We start from the raw sequence: 17,456 nt of genomic DNA, 5'->3' as shown, positions 1-17,456 counted from the left end.
GGGGTGGGGGACAATCCCAGGACAATGAAGGCCACAAGGGAGCATCTTTGGTTAAATAGACGGCATCCCTCATGCCCCCCAGGGAATTTGGTCATTCCCTGTCCTGGCATGAGCAGCCTTGCTTCAGGGCCCAGGGGGAGTGAGTTGCAGCATAGGGGAGGGCTATGTCCCACAGAACCCTGGTGTTTGGTGTCCCAGGGAGGGGCAGTCTTTGGCCCGTTGGGAAGCAGGACCGTCAGATATAACCTGGGAGACGTGGGAAGAGCCCGAGGCCTTGACGCTGAGCAGGAGGGCCTCATCACGGTCCATTAGGCATCCCTGTGCACGCGTGCACCCACACTGAGAATAACCTCGGGTAGGAAAGGAGGCAAGTGTGGTCACCAGGAGATGGCAGGGTTGACGGTCAGAGAAGGAGAGGCTGACACATGCATGTGTTAACCAGGACATTTATGGCCTCTGTGGCTGTCCGACAACTCAGAGAAGTAGGGCCCTGTCAGTTCTAGCTCTAGCGCGGAAGCAGGAGAACAGCCGACCGTGGTCAGTCCGGCATCCTCCCTGGGAACAAGTGGTCCTCCAATCAGGGGGAGGAGAAGGGGAGGACGGCGTGAAGAGCTCTTCTCTCCGGAGGTCCCCACAGCCACAGCTGTGCTGCTACTCCAGGGCTGAGGAGGGGAGGGGGCAGAAGGGTGGAAGAGGCTGTCAGGGAGGTAGAGGACGAGCTCCCGGTGCCCCCACCCCTCGTGCTCCCCTGCCCACCCCCAGCCTCCCGCGGCCCCACGCTCAGCCTGTGCCAGGTTCAGGTTCAGGAAGGTGGCGTTGGTCCTCATGCAGGGGAGGGAGGTTGACTGTGAGAAGAGAGACAGGGTGAAAAGGATTTCCGAGGCTTCATGGGGTGGGGGGTGGCCTGCTGTCATCGAAGAGCATTCTACCTCCAGCACTGACCCAGGACCAGGGTTTGATGAAGGAAGGGGTGCCTGGCAGTGACTGATTTCCTGACCCCAGGAAGTTCACATCTGAGCTGGGAGATGCCATCCCTGACTCAGGGCTTCCAAAAATGCCTGGTCTGATGGGGGAGAGGAGGCTCCAGACTGTTGAATGACCAAGTTCCCAGTGTCTGAGAGCCTCTGGTCTAATGGGATGAAGCCTGCCTCAGGGACATGGCCTCTTGGACCTCTGGGGATGTCTAGTCTGATGGGGATGGTCCTGGTCCCTGACTCTGGGAGCCCCCAGTCTGATGGAGGAGACCTGGTCCCTGCCTCTGGGAGCTCCCAGTCTGATGGAGGAGACCTGGTCCCTGCCTCTGGGAGCTCCCAGTCTGATGGAGGAGACATGGTCCTTGGCTCTGGGAGCCCCCAGTCTGATGGAGGAGACATGGTCCTTGGTTCTGGGAGCCCCCAGTCTGATGGAGGAGACATGGTCTTTAACCCTGGGAGCTCCGAGTCTGATGTGGGAGACATGGTTCATTGACTCCGAGAACTACCAGTCTGATGGAAGAGACCTGGTCCCTGTTTCTGGGAGCTCCCAGTCTGATGGAGGAGACATGGTCCCTAACTCTGGGAGCTCCCAGTCTGATGGAGGAGACATGGTCTTTAACTCTGGGAGCTCCCAGTCTGATGTGGGAGACATGGTTCATTGACTCCGAGAACTACCAGTCTGATGGAGGAGACCTGGTCCCTGTTTCTGGGAGCTCCCAGTCTGATGGAGGAGACATGGTCTTTAACCCTGGGAGCTCCGAGTCTGATGTGGGAGACATGGTTCATTGACTCCAAGAACTTCCAGTCTGATGGAGGAGACCTGTTTCTGGGAGCTCCCAGTCTGATGGAGGAGACATGGTCCCTGACTCTGGGAGTCCCTACTATGATGGGCAAGACATGGTCTTCAACATCTGGGAATTCCCAGACTGATGGAAGAGACATGGCTCCTGACCACTGGGAATTCCCAGTCTGAGGGAGGAGACAAAATTCCCATCACCTAGAAGCCTCTATCCTAATGGAGGAGATTTTTCCTATTTCACTTTGAGAGAAAAATGTCCCCCTCTGATGGTAGAAATTCTGTCCTCACTCTTACCCTAATGCAGAGGCCGAGACATGATGCCAACTGTCTAGGATCTCCCAGTCTAAAGAGGGAGTTACGATCCACCCTCGTACTATACATCCAGTCTGATAGGGGAGGTACACTCCCATCATTAACCCACTTTCCCAATAAAGTAGCGGAGGCAATAGGTCTACCCACCTGCAGGAAAAAGGGTGCCCTACGCTCAGACTGTGCCTCCTTTCTTGAGACCTTCAGTCTGGTGTACTTATATGAGAGAGGAGGCGTGGAATCCCCCTTTGGTAGCCTTCGGTTCGATGCAGGAGGCCTATCTACCCCTAGTCTAGGCTGTCGGTTTGACAGAAGAGGCCAAAAACTCCGTTTGGAGATCCCCAAGTCAGAGGCAGGAGAGGGAGCCCCTTCTTTCAAGTCTGTTGGGGACGCCGATCCACCCTTCGTCTGTGCTTCCCTCCCCGCCCTGGAGGAGACAAAGCCCCGCTTTGGGAGCGTCTGTCTGGAAAGATACACCCTCTGCCCCCCTCGGACACACTCACGGGCCACCTGCAGCTGCACTTCCAGGGTCTCGGTCTTGCCCTGCAACGTGACGGTCTTGAGGGTGTAGCGGCCGGCATCCGTGAGGTTCAGCTTCTGCACCAGCAGTGAGCAGTTGGCGAAGCCCACCTCCCGGCCTGTGTGCGCGGGGCCTGCGATCCAGTTGCCTGACGGCAGTTGGCTGAGCAGCCGGCCGGGCTCCGAGGCAGGCCCGCGGTACCAGGCGTAGACCAGCAGGTCCTTGGGGTAGCCCTGGACGGTCAGCGTCACATCCTGGCCCTCCATCGGCCTGGTGGGCACGGGCACAATCGTCATGGCGACCGCTGCCGCTGAAGAGAGAGTGGGGGGGGCGGGGGGCTGGGTCACCGGGCCTGCACCTGGCGTGGCGTCCCTCTCCCACCCCCGCGCCCCTGCCTCCCCCGCAACTGACTGGTGCCGCCCCGTGCGGGGCCCCCGGGGAAGGAGACAGAGGAAGGAGCTGACTTGTGTGGCGGTGGAGGTGCGTTTTGTGTCCCGACAGTGCCTGCCAGGGAGCTCTGTCTTCCCTCAGGAGATTGGGGGACCCCAAGGGTGGGGGCCGTCTCTCCCACCTTAGACTAAGAATTTCCAGCCCTCGGGGGGATATCTATCCCGCTTAACTAGAAGACCCTAGAGAGTCAAACCATGTCTCCTCCATCAGATTGGAAATTCCCAAAATATAGGGGCCATGTCTCCCCTATCAGATTGGAAATTCTACAATATGGGGGGGGCATATCTCCCCTATCAGACTGGAAATTCTCGGAACATGGGGGCCCTGTCTCCCCCTCAGATAGTTGGGAGTTGTATACCCCAGGTTGTATCTCTTGTCAAACCAAGAGACCTCAGGATGTGGGGGCCATAGTTTCTTATCAGATTGAAAGATTCCAGAGGGTGGGAGGCCATGTCTCTTCCATCAGATTCGAAATTCCAGATTATTGGGCTGGGTCTCTCCAATCAGGCTGGGGACCCCAGAAGCTGGATGGGGGTATGTCTACCCCATCAGACTGGAAATTCCTAGAAAGTAGGGGGAGGCTTTACTCCCCCATCAGATTGGGAGTAACCCAAAGGTGGGAACTATGTCTCCCCCATCAGACTAGGAATTCTCAAAAAAAAAACAAAACAAAAAAAGGACCATGTCTCCTTAAGACCACATCTCTCCCATCAGAATACAAAGTCTCCCCAAGGTGAACTGACTGTCTCCTCCATCTGACTGGAAGCTCATTGAGGGTGGGTGTCATGTCTCCTCCATCATTGCTTAAAGTCCATGGAGTGTGAGACATTGCCTCTTCTCTCTGACTGGCAGCTCTTCGAATAAGGAAGTCATGCTTCCCTATTCCAGGATCATCTCTCCAAGAGCAGAGACCATGTCTCCTCCATCACATCAGAGTCTCCCCCAGATGGGGATCAGGATAGAGTCTCCCTTTCCTCTGTCTCTCCCTGGCACTTGCCACGGGGTTGCTGACAGTTCGGGAGGCCCTCGGGGGTGCTCTACCCACTCCCTGCACATACCTGCACACTTGGGCACCCCCCATCTTGGCCTGCACAGGCAGGGCTTGGGGCGGCACCTGGGGTCATCTGGTACATCTCCCTGTCTCTGGCCAAGACTAGCTACCCAGGCCCCAGGTGGGGTGGGGCAGGAGGTACACTTACCTTTGGGGATGCCATTTCTGCTTTGGGTGAAAGAGTATCCACCCTTTGGATGAGACCCAGCCTGTTAGTAGGAGGAGGGAGGAGGGAGGGAGGGAAGGACTGTTCCCACCATCCCTGGGGGCATGGTGGCCACTTGGGAAGGAACCAAGGCAGAATTAAGGAGGCCTCAGTGTTCAAAGCCACCATCCCCAGGGGATGAGAAAGTGTCCCCTGAGGATCCTGATAGCTCTGAAAACAACAGCTGTGTCTGCACTACCCCCAGCCCCCAGGTTGTTTAAGGACAGAGGCAAGACAATGCTTCCCTGGCTGTGTTTTTCCACTTGCCATCAACTGGCTGTGACTTTCCGTGTGTGTGTGTGTGTGTGTGTGTGTGTGTGTGTGTGTGTGTGCGCGTGCACGGTCCTCTGGGCCAGATAACTGGGTAATCCAGTTGGCCGCACAGGAGTTCACCTGTCTGTGTGGAGAGAATGGGTCAGCCCCAAAGCATCTGTGACCGGCTGAATTTAGAACAGGGGCACTCACAGGAAGGGACGTCTGAACATTTTCCCACCCTGCCACTGCCCGATGTGGACAGGTACACACTGAGGACTCTCAAGGGAGAGTCTGACTCATTGTTTGTTTTCCAGACGACAAGGCATGGACCGTCTCCAGCTGAAGAGGGGGTCCGCCCGATATGCCACTCTGTGACTTGGCCAAAGAATGGGCTGGGAAGCTCTTAACTCTCCAGTGATCTCCTGGGCACATGGTGCGCTAACTGTTGGTGGAGGGGCCAAACCTTCATAGTGCAACTGGGCCTCCGTGGGGAGGGGGTGGCGGTCAGGCTGGGGGCGACTCACCAGAGAGCTTGACCACCACCGAGGCGGATCCGGAAAGCAGGGTCTTGGGGTTCTTAGCAATACACGTGTACGTGCCCTCCTGGGCCGCCGTCATGCTAGTGATGTTGAGGTGGTCTTGCCCGTTCTTGAGGGCCCGCCCGTTGAAGGCCCACACATACTCGGGCTCTGGGCAGGACTGGGACACGCACCACAGGGTGAGGGACGTGTTGAAGTCCAGTTTGATGGTACAGCCCGTGCGGGTGGTGGAATCTTGGAGGATGGCCACGCGTTCTGGGCCATCTGTGGGGGGCAGGAGGGAGAGAGACGGGGCAGTAGAGCGACAGGGGAGTAGGGATGGGCACCCTGGCTTCCTCTCCACCATGCTGGGCCTCTGGGAGTGTGTGGGCCTAGCGGAGGGAGAAAGCTCTGGCTTTTTCGGATCCCACACACATCTCTAACTTGCTCTAGGATCTCGAGAATCACTTTCCCCTTTCAGGGGACCTGTTTTCTCATCTGTAGAAAGAGGATGTTGGGCCAGACAAAATTTCAAGATATTTTTGAAGTCTATGGCTCCGTTAAAAAAAGAGAAGAAGAAGAAGAAGAAGAAGAAGAAGAAGAAGAAGAAGAAGAAGAAGAAGAAGAAGAAGAAGACGACGACTAGACTATCGGTCTATCAGTTTCTCATAAGCCATTCTAAGAGTCTAGAATTCTAGGGCTCCAAGAGTCAACGTTTCTAGTCAATGCTTCTAGGTTCTAGGATTCTAAGATTCTAGAAGTCTATGTTTCTAAAATTCTAGGATTGGGTGCCTCTAAGATTTTAGAATTAGATTCTAAGATTCTAAGAATCTCTGCTTCTAGAGTTTCTAGGATTCTCAGAGTCTAGAATTCAGTGCTTCTTAAATCCAGAATTCTCTGGTTGTAGGATTCTAGGCTCTAAGTGTTTCTACATCGGCGGCCCTTGCGTACCTCTGTGATTTATTTCCCCCGGATTCCACACTGCGTATCTGCTGCCCCTGGGAATGACTCCATGCTTTGGTTGTGTTTTCTTCTTTTGTCTCCCCTCCCATCGCCACTCACTTCCCACCTCCATCTCACAACCAACCAGCCCTGTGTCTCTTCCCTGCTTGTATTGCTTCAAACTGAAGGATTGGTCCGTTTCAAGGGTGGTTTTTAGTCCTTAGGACATGGGTCAAGTGCATCCCTAAGAAAGGGATCCTTGGTGCCTCATCCCAGCTCACCTACTGACTCACTGTGTGTGCCCTTGGGCACCCTCTCCTGGCCTCGGTTTCCCCATCTATCAGGTTTGGGCGCAGGGTATCTCTAGCGGGGCCAGGAGGACTCACAGTACACGGTCAGGTTGACGGGCTCGCTGCGGCTGACACTGACCGGGTTCCAGACCTCACACTGGTAGGCTCCCGCCTCCTCTCTGCGGACGCCATGCCGGGTCAGTACCCGGCCATCGGGGGACTGGCCGAGGCGGATGGCGATGGGCAGGGCTTCGCCGTTGAAGAACCAGCGGACCTCAGCGGGGCTGGGGCTGCTGCACACCAGGCGCAGGGTGTCTCGGCGCTCGACCAGTGCCGTGTTGTTGGCCGTGACCACAGGCTGGGCCAGGATCTCTGTGGGGCAAGAGACAGAGGGGGAGGGGGCCGGGCACTGCCTGCTCCCCCGGCCACCCCCGCTCTAGGCAAGGGGCATGGCTGGATCCTGGGGGTGTCTCTGTAACCCCCAGCCAGAGGGGCAAAGAATGGGATAGGAGGCAGTCCTGGAAGCCATCCTGAAGGAGGCGAGCATTTTAATGTTATTTTATCTTTTTTTTTTTTTTAACAGTTTTCCATTTTAATTTATTTTCATTTTAATTTTTATCAGAGGGGCCGGGACGCACGTGGGAAGGCTGGCCGTGGTACAGGGGAGGCCGAGGGGGGGGGGGGGGGCGGGGCGTCTCACCATAGACCTGCACGTGTCCGTAGCCTACGTCCGTCTGGAGCTGCCTGTTGAGGGTCTGCAGGATGTAGGTGCCCGAGTGCCCGGGCAGGGCGCCCCGGATGTCCAGGCCGCCGTCGGGGCGCACAGCCTCCCGTCCCGTGTGGGCCGGGCCAGGGGTCTCGTCGCCCGTGCTCACGATGTAGCTGGCTACCAGGTAACTCAGGCTGAGCGTGGGCCCCGCGTACCAGTTGTAGGCAAGCACTTCCCCCGAAAGCCCGTGGACGGTCAGTGTGACGTTGTCCCCCTCGGCTGGCTGGGCAGGCTCGGGGGCGATAGAGATTTCGGCCCCCGCGCTCAGGAAGGCGGCTGCGGAAGAGGAGCCGGAGGGGGCGGGTGAGGCCGCCTGGCCACTGCCCCCACTCAGTGGAGGAGGAGCCGTGGCGATCTCCTGGCACGCGTGTTCCTGGTATACCAGGAGCGCCTGATCAGTGTGAGCCAGGTGTAGGGTCTCAGTCCTGCGGGACTGAGGATTGAATTCGATGGGCTCTGCCTGGGGTCTGGCCCAAAGCCTTGAGCACAAGCTCCTAGCACGTGCTCGGCCTGCCAGAACTTTGGATGTGCTGGGGGCCCAGAGGGTTTTCCTGCTGTGAGAGTCACCAAACCCAGGCTTGCACAATCAGGCTGGCTCGTCTAGGCCCTGGGCCTGGACTCTCAGTCCGGTGCTCTTCCTCCGCCTCGGCAGGTCTGACCGCAGCAGAAAGTAGGGGCGGGACGAATTGACTCCACCCTTTTCCCTCCAACCCAGGAGATAAGCCCCAAACCCGACTAGCTGGTCAGGGCTGCTTGGGTTTGAATTGTATGTGTGGTTGCCCAGAAGGGGCAGCCGTGGCGGGTTCTCGGGGAAGAAGTGCTTGCACGCCTGGCCCCGGTTTCTGGTACTTTCCAGGCTGACACATCCCGGCGAGGGGTGAGGGCTCTGGGTCTAGCACTCAGCCCTGCCACCACTGACAGGCTGAGCCCAGCCAGCGGCTTCCCCTCTCCGAGCCTCGGGTTTCTCGTCTCGGAAGAGGGGTGTCCTGAGCGGACCTCCTTTCTAGGGTGGCTGTTAACACCCAGAAAACATTTAGAGTAAGTGCTAGTGAACGTCGCTTCTTGTGACCTTCGGACGACCCTGGGAGCTTAGCCCATTTCACAGATGAGGAAACTGAGGCTGAGAAAGGGAAGGTGACTGCCCAAAGCCACGTCCGCAGGGAGAGGCAGAGCTGGGGGTCAGGGCTCACCCCAGCCACGCATTTGTAGCTCAGTCAGGGTTTGCCACGCGAGCGAGGGTGGGTCCGTGACCCCCCTGCTTTAGCCTCACACCCCGATCTTAGAAAAATCTCTGAGGTCCACCCTGCAGACTTCTCTGGGTGGCTGGCCCTGGCCGGGGCCTCTTGGAGGAGCAGACGGGGCCCTCCCTACCCAGCACGCTGGACTTCTGGCTCGCACCTTGCCTCTCCCGGACGGGGGTCCCTGCCCTTCCCCGAGGCCCCCCTCCCCGGGGCCTGCGGTTGTGGGGGGCACCGTTCTCGCTCACCGCTGAGGAAGAGCCAGCTGCACCCCGTCAGTGCCATCTTTCGCCCCCAACCCGGACTCGAAGACCGCGGCGTTGGCATCCCGATGCTCCGAGGCCCTTCCTGGTTGGGACCTGGCTCCGTCTGGCGCGGGACCTGGGAGGGTTCGGTGATTTGGAGCCGGGGGAGATCACCTGAATTTGGAGGGATCGAGTCACCGAGGATCTGGGGCCCCGTTTGGGTACCAGAGCGGGTGTGGCAGGCACCGGCCAGGGGTCACGACCCGGCCGGGCCTCCTGGGGCGCTGCCTAACCTCCTTGTGCCGAGGGCCCGGGCCCGGGGTTTGGTACCAGGAGGAGAACCAGGTCGCCAGGGAGGAGGAGGGCGGGGGAAGATTTTAGGGCAGTTCTTACCCGGGCCCTGGTGCACTTGGGGGTCACCAAAGAATAAAACCAATCAGCAGCGACTGCCTTTTTGCAGCCTCTGCGCCGTGGGTGACCTTCCGGTATCTTTTCAGGGGACTTCCTGTGAGGTGGGCACTGTTGGAACCCGCATTTGCAGATGGGGAAACTGAGGCGCCAGGCACGGGCTCTGACTTGCCCAAGTTCCTGCAGCGAGAGGGAGTTCGAACCCTGACCTGTCTCCAAAGCCACCCCGAGGGAAGGAGGCCTGGCGGCTACGCGCTTTCTTTGGGGCCGTGCTGCCGACTGGCTTCCTGCACCGGGTGAGAAGCACGCATTCTGTCTTTCCTTCTGAGGCCTTCTTTCCCGTGTCTGTCCGATGGGTCTGCGGAGCCTCTGGGGCCACAGAGGGCCCTGTTTTGACCCTGGCTCTGCACTTCCCCGAAGTGGGGCCGGAGGCAGTCCCTCGCCGAGTCTCCATGAGCTGCTCTGCAAGACACGGATGGTGGGCGCCTGGGTGGCTGGGTCGGTTGAGCGTCCGACCTCGGCTCAGGTCACGATCTCGCGGTTGGAGAGTTCGAGCCCCGCGTCGGGCTCCGTGCTCTCAGCTCAGAGCCCGGAGCCTGCTTTGGATTCTGCGTCTCCCTCTCTCTGTGTCCCCCCCCCCCCCCCCCCCCCCGCTCATGCTCTGTCTGTCTCTCTCAAAAATAAGTAAACATTAGGAAGAAAAGAAACAGGGATGGTGTAGGCCCTCCTCAGTTTTGTTGGGCGCAATTAGCGTGACGCTCCCTGTCGGGACTTGAACCAGCACCTGGCGGAACTGGGCCCCCAACACAAGGTCTGGTTGGTGTCACCGTTATTCAAAGGGCAAGGCGCTGGACCCTGAGCCTCCACGACCCTGAGCAACTTATAGAGTCCGCCGGGCCTCAGTTTCCTCATCTGTGAAATGGGAACAATGACAGTCCCCATCTCGTAGGGCCATCGTAAAGATTAAGTGAGTAAACCAGTGTGAAATGGTTGTGAAGATGCCCAGCACAGGGCAAAAGGCCAAGAAACCACTCATTGATTCAACAAATATTGAAAGGGCATCTCCTGCCTGCAGGGCACCGTTCTAAGCGCAAGTAGGTAAATTCCCTGCCCCCTTGGGGGTAAACAAATACAATACAAACTGTCCCGTGTCGGATGCACATAAGTGCGGTTGGGGCAAAAATAAAGCCGGGAAGGGGGGGTTGCGATTTTTAAGTTGGGGGTGGGGGAGGGGATCAGGGAAGGTTGTCTCTGGAAAGGTGACGGTGGCGATGCGGGGGCGGGGGGGCGGGGGGGATCTGGGGAAAGGGTGTTGTCGACAGATATGTTATTACTGATACCTTGATGGCTTCTGGGTCCCCGGCCCTTCTCGGGCCCCAGTGGCCTGCCTCCGGGCAGGGGGCCGTCCCTGTGGCTCAGCTGTCCCAGTTTGCTCCTCGGGCACCGTGTCCTGAGCTACCCTTGCAGGGCGGGGCTCTGATGGGGGGGTTGCGAGAGGTGTGGGTGCGCTGGCGCCCTGTCCCCCCCCCCCCCCCCCGCCTGCAGCCTCACCTCACCCTTCTCTGTCCTGACCCAGGCCTCTCCCCTGAGCCCCGGGACCGCGTCTCAGAGTCATTCAGGACGCCTCCCCCGAGCTGTCCCTGGGTGCCGCTCACTCACCTTGTCCCAGACCGACCTTGGCATCAGGCCTGCTTCTGTTCCTCGTCCTCTTATCAAAGGGGTTGGTGACACTGTCCCCCCCGTCACTGGGACAGAGAGACCCAGGCCTCCGTCCCCGACGCTTCCCCGCCAGCATGCCACATCCTGTGGCCCCTGCCTCTTAAATCTCTCTCCCATGTGTGCCTTTCTCTCCCTCCCTGTGGCCCCTGCCCTGGCCCAGGCACCCCTCCTGCCCTTTGTCTGGCTGCCCCCTCCCACGTCCTCCCAGGTTTCTGGCCCTGGTCTCGCCCTCCCTCCTTCCATGGTGCTCAGAACCTGCGTTACTCCCCGGCGCCCTCGGGAGAAAGCCCAGCTCCTTGGCATGGCCCGTGGGGCCCTGCATGGCCTGGCCCCTGCCGGCTCGACTGGCCTCTCGGACACCCCTTCCTCCCGGGAACTCTGTGCTCCGGTTATTCCGCCTCCCTTCTGCCCTCCCGGCCCAGCATATCCCCGCTTCCCTCTGCTCTGTTTCATTGCTTGCCCAACTCCTCCTCCTCCAGAAAGCCCTCCTGGAATCTCGGAGGGGGGGTGGTGGTGGTTAAGAGCACCCTGACCACCCTGGCTGCTCACAGTCGGGGGGTGGGCCTGTCTCCCCATCTGGACTGTGAGTCCTGGGAGGGCAGGACCTGGGTCGTTGTGGTCACCACCGTGTCCCCATTGCCGGACAGCACAGGGTGGGGCGCAGAGCGCTTGTGGAAGTGGACACCAGGGGCGGATGACAGGGAGGCCTGGGTGTCTGGTGATTCGCCATCTGGTTGAGGAGCAGGAGGAGGCCGTGGCTCTGAAAGTACTGGAACAGGTCCAGGCTTTTGTCCAGACTCTGCCATGGCTCCCGACCACTCACAGCGTCTGCTGTCCTTGCCTTTCCGGATCCGCCCCATTCCCCACCTCCCCGCCCCTCCGCTGGTGCTCCCGGACCCGAGCCTGGGTCCTTGGTTCAAGTGAGAGCTGAAGTTTCTCGAGCACCTACTGTGTGTTAGGCGCCGGGCTAGGCAGGAGGTTATGGGCATGAGTAGACAAAAGTCCCTGCCTCGGAGAACTGACCTTCTTTCTGTCTGGCGAGATAATCAGTAGGTGAATAAACACAACCACATAGAGCTTTGTATCAGGTGGGGGTAATGCCATGGGGAAAAAGAAAGCAGGGGAGGGAGTGGAGGGGGCCTGGGCACTGCCTTATGTCGGGCAGTGAGAAGACGTTGTAGGAGGTGACCCTGGAGTAGAGACTGAATAAGGGAGCCGTGCTGAATCCAGGGGAAGAGCATTCCAGGCAGCGGGCACAGCAGTGCCAAGGTCCTGAGGCAGGAGCGTGAGGAAGAGTGAGGGGGCCGCTGAAGGAACAGGGGCGGATCTGGCAGGCCTCATGGGCCGCCGGAGGATTTTGGCTTTTGCTCTGACGCTGGAGCCATGGAAGGGCTTTGAGCAGAGAACGGATGGGGGTTTGACACTTAGATGTTTGTAGAAACTTCTGGCCGCGTGTGGGTAACAGACTGGCGTGGAGGGGGTGGCGGCGGGGCTGGGAGGGGCCGAGGAGGTGACTGAGGTAGTCCAGCCGTGTCCCGTATGGTGGCCACGGGCCGCTAACTTCTCTGAACTGAGATGAGCTATGAGTAAAAGGTACCCGGGCATTTTGTCCTGTGTACGTGGCTCCCATCCTTCCTGCCGGATGGCACCAAAGCGGGCACCCGGGAGGGGGAAACGGCCGGACCGTGGGTACGTTTTACAGAGAGGCTCTTATTCAGGTTGACGGCATTGGCCTTACCCGTTACCTTGTCCCGCAGCCCCCTCCCTCCCCGCTGAGGATCCACTTTGCAGACCGGGAAACTGAGGCTCAAGGCCATTGCCTCAGGAGGCTGGAGTGGGTGCGTCTTATCACAGCAGGCTGGGGACAAGGTTCTCAGGTCTTGTCAGCTCACTTCCATCCCCCCACCCCCACCCCAAGCCCTCTTATCTGACCAGCCACGTCACTAAGTTCCCTAGGGAGCCGGCCCTGGGCCCTGTCCTTCATGGAGACCCCACCCACCGCGGACCTAATCAGTATTTGCTACATGGAAACTAGCCTGGGCCCCTTGTGGCAAGACCCTTGTCCTCTCCTTCCCCTGGCAGAGACCTTGGAGCTGAGGGGCTGGAGCTAATCCCTCAGCGAGAGGCCAAAGCGGGTTTCTGACCCCCTTCCCTCCCCTTATCTGGTGAGAGGAGGCCCAGGGTGCTGCAATATTTACTCAGGGACCTGACCTCAAGGTGTGGCTTCCTGTGCCCGCCTGGCAAGGTCTGGGCTTGGTCCGGGGGAGGCTGTCCTTGGGGAGAAAGGACCCCAGATCCCCTAAAGTCCTCACCCCCGGGGAAGAGCACTGGGGCTACCATGCAGGGGAGGGCCGGCGGGTGGATCTGAGGAGCCTCAGCCCTTTAGCGCGGCTTTGCCCTTTGTCTGGACACCCATCCCCCGCTTCTGTCCTCTCACCTCATTCACCCGGGTTTTTCCTCGTCCCTCAATCATTTCACAAATATTTATCGAGCACCGACTATCTGCCAGGCTGCGCTGGGGATACGGGCAACATCGCTTTCCTTGTTGGGCTTCATCCCATTGGAGGGAGATGAATGCTAATCGAAAAACCGATAAGTCATATCACGTCAGGGACAGACAACTGCTATAAAAAAATAAAGTAGGGCAAGAGGGTAGGGAGTGACCAGGGAGGTCAGGGAGGGCCATGTGAGCTGGGAGCTGAAGGACGTGGTGGGGTCTGTGAAGGAACATAGGGGGAAGGGCGCTTTTGGCAGTTGGCACAGCAGGTGCAAAGGCCCTGAGGCAAGAAGGTCTTTGGTAAGGGTGAGGACAGTGAGGGGGCTGGTGTGGGCGGAGCTGAGGGAGGGAGGGAGGGGGCAGAGGGACGAGGTGGTTACACGGGAAGCAGGGGACATAGGGAGTAAGATTTTGGATGCAAGGTGACCCATTATAGGCTAGTCGGGTGCATTTTATCCATCAGGAATACGGGAGGGGGGCGCGGATTTGGATTTAGAGTTAGGTAAAAACAATTGGATAACTTTTTATTCTGGAACATCTCCAGATTCCACGCACTCATCGAAAGTAGAGGGGAGAGCAATGGCTCCCTGCCCATCCCCCAGCTCCTGCCAGTCACGCTCCCCTTCCCCCACCCACCCACCTCTCGCCCCTGAGTGTTTCCTTCAAATATTCGGTCAGTATTGTTCAGGGTTCCTGTCTCTCATAAACATCATCCCTTCCTTAGCTTCCCTGGGGCATACTTTTCTTTCCTTTTTTACGATTTTATTTTATTAAAGAAATTTTTTAATGTTCATTTTTTTTTTGAGAGAGAGAGAGAGAGAGAGAGAGAACAAGTGGGGGAGGGGCAGAGAGCGGGGGAGACCCAGAATCCGAAGCAGGCCCCGGGCTCCAGAGCTGTCGGCACAGAGCCCGATGCGGGGCTCGAACCCCCCCAACGGTGAGATCGTGACCCGAGCCGGAGTCGGACGCCTTCACCGACCGAGCCAGCCAGGCGCCCCAGGGGTACGATTTTCTATAGCATCAAGTTCACCCGGTGCGGCGGTCCCCAAATCTAGTTGGAGAACGTCTTCGCCGCCCCCAGAAAGCGTCCCCGTCCCAGGAGGCAGAAATGGCCCAATCGTTTGAAATGTCTACTCCAGCGGTGGACTGCTTTCCTCAAAGTCTTCCATAGAATCCCAGCGTGCACCACAGGTGAGGATCCCCGGGTCTAAACTCCCGGGCTCCCCGCGGGCCCCCGGGTTCAGGAAGGGGCCTGCACCCCTACGGGCGGTTCGACCCCCGCGGCCAGCCCGGGGCCACCGGCTGGCCCTGCCAGCCAGTCTTCAGAGGGCGATGCCCTTTGCGTACAAACAGGTTGAGCTCGGGAGGGAAGGGTTTTCCCCATGAATCATAATCAGTCCTGGTCATGGGCCAGCCCGTTTCCTTCCCTAGACGGTCACTTCCTCATCGGTATAACGAGGAGCCACAGCCCTGAGAATGCAGTGGTGACCGGGACTCAGGGGAAGGGAGTTGCGGTCCGCCGGGAGCCCTGGTGGGCAGAGCTCGGGTGGAGAGAGAGGGCCAAGGACCCCAGGGGCTCCTCGTCCCAGCCCAGGACACTGGCTCTTCCAAACCCGACCCAGGGCCTGAAACTCCACCATCGGCATTGGCCTCTCTGCATGCCGCCTCGTGGAAGGCAGATCCCCTCGGCCGGGCCGGGCCGATCCAGGCGGCCCGGGTTACACTGGGTCCTTCTTCACGGGCCGGAATGAGTAGAGGAGAAAGCCGGATGTTAGAAAGACCCTGGTTCTATTTCCAGTGGATCCGTTTTGCGCCCTGTGTGACCTGAACGTCCTCAGCCTCGGTTTTCCCATCTGTAAAATGGGAACGGTCACAGCGCCTCCCTGAGTAAACTTGTGAGGATAAAATGAAGCTAATCAGCGTGAAGGGGTTAGCACAGTGCAGGGCATGTTATGTCGCCTCCCCCCCCCCCCCCCCGCCCCGCCCCAGGCCTGCAAGCTTCCTGAGAGGAGGCACTATGTCTGGTTTCTCTTCTCGTCTCTGCAGCCCGGGTGGGTTCATTCAACACAGCTCGGCGGACAGTAGGTGCCCGGTGAACATTTGTCGATGAATGAGTGGAGGCTGCGGATATGTAGATAACGAGGATCCGCACACATTCCCGTGTGTCACATACGTTCCTTGAGCCCTTGCCCCGTGCCTGTCCTGCTGCCTGGTGCTGGGACCCATCGGTGACCCCGGCGGCCCCGGCCCCGCCCTTCCGGTGCCTACAGTCCAGTGGAGAGACGAGTCTGTCCCTAGACGGTGACCAGCCAGAGTGGGCAGGGCTGAAGCGGATGAACTCAGAAGGAGCTGAACCAGCTGGAGGGTCAGGGAGGGCTTCCTGGAGGAAGAGGTGTCTGAGCTGAGACGTGGGAGATGAGTGGGGGTGGGGCAGGCAGGGTGGAGGCATGCTCCCAGCACAGGGAGCCAAATGAGAAGGGCCTAGAAGCAGTTCGGTCTGGTGGACTGTAGACCGCAGATCTCAGGGTGGGGGTGAGGGTCAGGGGTGCTGAGAGAGGCCGAGGGGCCTCCTGGAGCCAGACCTCCCAGAGATTTGCAGGCTGTGGCGAGAAGCTTGGACTTTAAGGGCACTGGGGAGCCATGGATGGTTCTGAGCAGGGAGAGGCAGTACTGAGTTTGGGATTCAGAAAGATCCCTTGGGCTGTCTTGTGGGGGGGAGGGTAGGAGGGGGCAGGAGACCAGGTAGGAGGTGACGGGGAGAAATATCCTGGCCCAGGGCTGGGCTGTAGAGACCCCAATCTCAGGAGGCCCTAGGAGGCGGGTTCCGGTGCTTGTCCTTCCCTGAGGGTAGAAGGCGCCTATGCTTTGGGCCTGGGCAGCTGGGTGCATTCTCAGGGCACCCAGAAGGGGGAACAAAGGCGCAGAGGCTAAGGACAGGTGCAGGGAGGTGGGGTGCGAGAGACTCCAAGCGGCCTGGGAGCTTGTCTGTGGGTCTGCACGGTCCTCTGCTGCCCCCTGCTGGTTCTGCATTGACACGGGTCCTGCCTGCAAGCCCGGTTTTAGGACGGACCCGATCAACTCACACCCCAACCGGTGATAGAAGATGACATTTCTGGGGCGGCCATGCTGCAGGGTGCACCCACGTGCACTGTCTCCACACCCCTCCCCCCGGGTCGCTGCCTCCTGTGGTCAAGCCAGACACCTGGGGGTCCCCCACTCCAGTCCCCCCCCCCCACCAGCTTTCTCGGTGCCTGCGCATTCTCCTTCGCGACGTCACTCCCCCCCCCCCCCCCCCGGAGATTGTGTTTGACGCCGCGTGTTGTCAGTTTTCTGACGGCAGGGACCTCTGTTTCGTTCTCGGCTGTCTCCTCGGGGGCTACGACCACTGCATACAGCAGGTGGTCAATAAATGTTTGTTGCACTGATGAAGCAACAAGTTATTGTTTTTAAAGGTTTCTGGTGAAATTCTTTTTTCTTAAGTTTATTTTTTAAATTTATTTATTTTTGAGAGAGTGAGAGTGTGAGCAGGGGCGGGGCAGAGAGAGGGGATCCGAAGCAGGCCCTGCACTGTCAGCGCGGAGCCTGACGTGGGGCTCGAACCCACAAACTGCGAGATCATGCCCTGAGCCCAAATCAAGAGTCAGGTGCCCAACTGACTGAGCCACCCAGGCGCCCCTGAAATTCTTTTCTTTTCTTTTTTTTTTAAGTTTATTTATTTAGCTTGAGAGAGAGAGAGAGAGAGAGAGAGAGAAAGAGAGAGGCAGAGAGAGAGAGAGAGAGAGAGCATCCCAAGCAGGCTCCATACTGTCAGCGCAGAGCCCGATGCGGGGCTTGAACTCACAACCCGTGAGATCGTGAGCTGAGCCGAAATCAAGAGTCAGCCACTTAACACACTGGGCCACCCAGGTGCCCCACAAATGAGTTATTGGCGCTTAACCGACGCCACCCAGGGTCCCTCAGGATCCTTAACTTGATCATACCTGCAAAGTCCCTTTTGCCACGTAAGGTAACATTCACAGGACATTAGGACACAGACGACTTTGAGGGGCCATTATCAGCCTACCAGTCTTTTTTCAGCTCCCGGATAAATAAATAAATAAATAAATAAATAAATAAATAAAAGCTACCGTCCGTTACGCTTTATTTGTCCTGTACCATCTACCGCTCCCATCTCCCTCAACTCACCTCCCTCCCTTTCCCTCTTCCTTCCTCTGCTCCCATCACCCTGGCCTCTTTATTGCCTCTTGAACTCCCCAGGCACAGTCCT

At 58.6% G+C, this 17,456-nt stretch overlaps 1 protein-coding gene across 9 annotated transcripts; it reads right to left on the bottom strand.

The window, feature by feature from the left end:
• Positions 1 to 430: 430 nt before the first annotated feature.
• On the bottom strand, positions 431 to 11,524 carry CEACAM16 (CEA cell adhesion molecule 16, tectorial membrane component). Of its 9 annotated transcripts, none has more exons than XM_027037744.2 (9): positions 10,633 to 11,521; positions 10,314 to 10,449; positions 9,226 to 9,435; positions 8,569 to 8,739; positions 7,014 to 7,358; positions 6,410 to 6,685; positions 5,088 to 5,366; positions 2,586 to 2,912; positions 431 to 845 (listed from the first exon to the last, which is right to left on the bottom strand). In XM_027037744.2, exons 3-9 carry the CDS (start codon positions 9,425 to 9,427, stop codon positions 781 to 783), a joined length of 1,665 nt encoding a protein of 554 aa, XP_026893545.1. In that variant the 5' UTR covers positions 9,428 to 9,435; positions 10,314 to 10,449; positions 10,633 to 11,521; the 3' UTR covers positions 431 to 780. The 9 variants fall into 9 exon arrangements, 8 of the variants coding, with proteins under 8 accessions (XP_026893545.1, XP_026893546.1, XP_053066302.1 ...); XM_027037745.2 differs by having other exon boundaries at positions 431 to 662; positions 10,633 to 11,520; XR_008293565.1 differs by having other exon boundaries at positions 779 to 1,674; positions 1,795 to 2,912; positions 10,633 to 11,524.
• Positions 11,525 to 17,456: the final 5,932 nt, after the last annotated feature.

This window comes from Acinonyx jubatus, chromosome E2 (genome assembly GCF_027475565.1).
Source record: "Acinonyx jubatus isolate Ajub_Pintada_27869175 chromosome E2, VMU_Ajub_asm_v1.0, whole genome shotgun sequence".
In the NCBI taxonomy this organism is placed as follows: Eukaryota; Metazoa; Chordata; class Mammalia; order Carnivora; family Felidae; genus Acinonyx; species Acinonyx jubatus.
Note: the sequence above shows the minus strand (reverse complement) of the source record. Positions and strands in the feature narration are given on the sequence as shown.

Excerpts from the sequence above, each read along its gene's own strand:
- CEACAM16 (XM_053210327.1), bottom strand. The coding sequence starts at position 9,427 with ATGGAGACTCGGCGAGGGACTGCCTCCGGCCCCACTTCGGGGAAGTGC. Across the intron at positions 6,686-7,013 it reads CGGACACGTGCAGGTCTATG|AGATCCTGGCCCAGCCTGTG; the intron begins GTGAGACGCCCC and ends CTTGCCCCACAG. Across the intron at positions 5,367-6,409 it reads CGTCAACCTGACCGTGTACT|ATGGCCCAGAACGCGTGGCC; the intron begins GTGAGTCCTCCT and ends TGCCCCCCACAG.